At 30.9% G+C, this 3,519-nt stretch overlaps 1 protein-coding gene across 1 annotated transcript; it reads right to left on the bottom strand.

The window, feature by feature from the left end:
• Window positions 1-1,550: 1,550 nt before the first annotated feature.
• Window positions 1,551-2,619, bottom strand: LOC111409205 (protein MARD1-like). Its single transcript, XM_023039200.1, has 2 exons — window positions 1,955-2,619; window positions 1,551-1,864 (listed from the first exon to the last, which is right to left on the bottom strand). The coding sequence occupies exons 1-2, from the start codon at window positions 2,449-2,451 to the stop codon at window positions 1,705-1,707; spliced, it is 657 nt and encodes a 218-aa protein (XP_022894968.1). The 5' UTR covers window positions 2,452-2,619; the 3' UTR covers window positions 1,551-1,704.
• Between the last annotated feature and the right edge of the window lie 900 nt (window positions 2,620-3,519).

The raw sequence follows: 3,519 nt of genomic DNA, 5'->3' as shown, positions 1-3,519 counted from the left end.
CTTTATATTGTACTACATAAAGACTTTTAAAGATTCTTTTTTTTTTTAACCATCAATGAAAATATTGAAATTCATTATTCTTTACAACTGCTCCACAGTCCGGATTTTTATTTTATTTTATTTTGGTTAAATAAATTTTAATTTCCTAATTTGGCCTCCTTTCTTAAACTTCACAATTTAAATTCTTAGAAGATTATGTCAACTTAGTAATTTTAACTTAAAGATTTTTCAATTACTTTACCAATTACTCACCTCTCTCCCTCTCTGTGTCACGCTTCTCTTTTACATTTACATTTTAGATTTTCCCATGTCTTAAAATTTAATATTCCTCAAATTTGCAAGTGTTTTATTATATTGAGTTCGAAATTAGTACTTGTGCAAATAAGAATGTACAAATTCTTATGCATAGATCATTTAAAAATAGCTCATTATTTATTTATTCATCAAAACTATCTACTTTCGACATCTCAAATTGTAGGTTTTTTTTTTAATGGTGCATTGCTCTAGTTTTGATCTTTCGTGTAATAAATTTGTAAAAACCCACCACATGTTTAATTCTATGTTGAAATGCTCTTGACAATTTGATGTTTGTTTACCTTATAACCACAAGAAGTTAAGGTTTCAATTAAAATTACAAGTTTATTATAGTTTAAAGTTCTGACTTGTGACAATATTTTGATTCAAAATTTGCTAAGTTTGCTCTGTTTGATGCGTATGAAGTTATAGAAAGATATTTTCCAATGAAAAGTTCGATTTATATTTATTTTACCCATTATGCAACAATTGAAAAGGGGAAATTTTTTTTTTTTTTTTTTAATACATTACATTTTTTCTATTGTTTTAATACAAATGTGTTATTTTCTTGGTTGAAACAAATTTCCCACTTAAACATCTATTGGATCAAAATTGTGGCTCCGCCCCTGCTCAAAATTATCATGTCTACAATGCACGTGAGTTTTTAATTTTTTTTAATTTTTTTATTGAGGTTGCTTTCCGTAAAAGTAAATATTTTTTTCTGTTAAATATCTATCTTTTATAGTAAATTTGGTGAACCTATTAGATAAAGAAAAATATTTTATCAACAGAGATTAACAAAAAGAAAATTAAAATTTTGTCTATTGTACTACCTAATTTACTTCCTCTTAAAAAATTACGGTAGTGTGTTCAAAGAAAACTGTTGTTAAGTAATAGATAAAAGTCGTAAAACCTATAAAATATGAGAATAAAATTAGAGTTTAACCAAATTATAAGTCATTAAAATTTTTAACAAAAGCAGATATGTCTTTATTTGTCTTTTTTTATGAGGAAGGGGAGTAGGAAAAATGAGAGAGAATAACAATTTTTTTTCCTTTTCATTTGCAAGATTTATGCTCAATAGCCTAAGTCCCTATTTGATTCAGCTAAAAAAGTATATTAAATTTAAGTTAAAATCGACATTTAATTTGAACTACACACAGTAGAAGACACAACTTTTCAACTACACGTGACATAAACTTATATAAAAATGTTCGAAAATTTTGATTTTAATCTAATATGCACTGTTCCCAACAACCAAGAACTGATAATCAAAGTTAAAAATTAACTAACTCATTTGCATAAAGTTCTCCCAAAATTTGGTTTAAAAGCAAAGAAAATAAGTTGTACCATATGTATATACTAATCATATATATAATGGCTAGAGAATCTTGAAGCCATTTATTCAGTCTAAATTGCCAGAATTCCAGTTGAAAATATTGTTTCATTTGTATAAGGTGAATTTGAAACATCAACAGATCTTGAAGCTTCAGATCTGCATTTTTCTTTGCGCTCGTCCATCACTATTTGTCTGTATCTACATTCTGTGCTGCAGAATGCTTTCTCACCCCTGCAAATCATGTTCAAATGGATCATCAATATTTTTCTGAGTAAGTTTTATAAACTGAACTCAAGAATACTGTATGGGAAGGAAAAATACCTGTACATGTATATATCTTTGCCATGGAGTTTCTTCTGGCACATATGACATGAACTGAGAAAATCAGAAGCCGGAAATTCAGCAGCTTCTATGGATCTCGCCGGAGATATCTCGAAAACGCTTGCCCTTATAGTCTTTATATTATTGTGTTGTATTCTGAAGGGGGTTCTGTCATCACCTTTTCTGCCATGTTCATCTCCATCAAAATACATCCTAGTATAGGACTTGTTCGGACCATGACGGGTCACTATAGTGTAATCCTCCTCCAAATTGTCCTCTAAACCACCCCTAAATCTCGACGAATTCTTGGGTGAATTGACCTGAACTGGGTCGGATCGATTCAAATTCCGACCACACAAGGCTAGATTACCCTCACAAGATTTATCGAGGGCAGCCACAATGCCTAATCCCACACCACCAGAGCCATATTTCTTTAGCCCGAATTTATTGCCGGAGATTAACGATCTCAAGATCGAGTTCGACTTGTTGTCTAACATGGCTAAGATTGCACAATTACGTTACAAGAATTGAGAGATAAGATATGAGCACTCAACTAAGCCTTTAAAGGGCTCTTTTTGAGGCTTTCCTATTTATGTTTGATGGAATTGTTAGAAGACTATGCGGCTATGCCCATAGTTTTGGCCTGAATTATAATATTGATGATTTCATGCAATTGAACCACCTTTATTCCATTATTAAATCGGATTCCAAACCAATTTTTTAATATGTCATATGTCAGTGGACAATAACGTCCATGTCGAATGATTGAGACCCAATCCCTCATCAAGGCCCACATTGCCTATACATGAATAAAGCCAAGATTCCAATAAATTGATGATTTATTTGCACAAATGGTCCTTCATTTATGCCCTCCCGTAGAATCAAGGTCTACTGTTTCAATCAGGCACTGAAGTCCTTATACGCTTAAGTGCAGAAAGAATGGTTTCTTTCCCTTGTTGTCTATTACCAAATGCAAAATTACATTTCGCAAATCCAGCCTTCATTCATAGTAGAATCTTACTTCAAATTTAGAATTTCCGAAAAAAAAAAAAAAAGATACACTTCAGAGAGAGAGGGAGATTCGAAATTCTTTTATCTTCTCTTTCTCTTTCTCTTTCCAATATTTCTATCTTATAACGAGAATTGTTGGTTCCTAAAAGAGGACTCAAGCCTTGTGCTTTTTGCAAAAGGCTCATTAAAGTTTGTCTATGAATAGTTCTTTTACATCTTTTACCAATGCATGGAGAAAAAGATGCATTTTTTAAAATTATTTTTTTGGATTTATAACATATAATAAAATACAAAAACATAGATAGAGAAGAGGAAAAAGAGTGAAAGATCATGAAGAAAAAACTAATTAGAAATAATGTCTTATTTACGATTTGGGAGGTGGTGTGGTGGCTATGGAAAGGAAGAGGCTGGGAAAGGGCAATGGTGAGTTGCTGATGAAAGATGAATCATTTTTGTTTTTTAATTTTTAATTTCTACTTAATTTAACTAAATTTAAGGCATAGTAACCTTTTCGATAAAATAAAAAATGGCTTTTTCATGGTTGGACGATACTT

The sequence above is a fragment of the Olea europaea genome, chromosome 14 (genome assembly GCF_002742605.1).
Source record: "Olea europaea var. sylvestris chromosome 14, O_europaea_v1, whole genome shotgun sequence".
Taxonomy (NCBI): Eukaryota; Viridiplantae; Streptophyta; class Magnoliopsida; order Lamiales; family Oleaceae; genus Olea; species Olea europaea.
The sequence above is the reverse complement of the archived record's forward strand: the minus strand, read 5'-3'. Positions and strand labels throughout refer to the sequence as shown.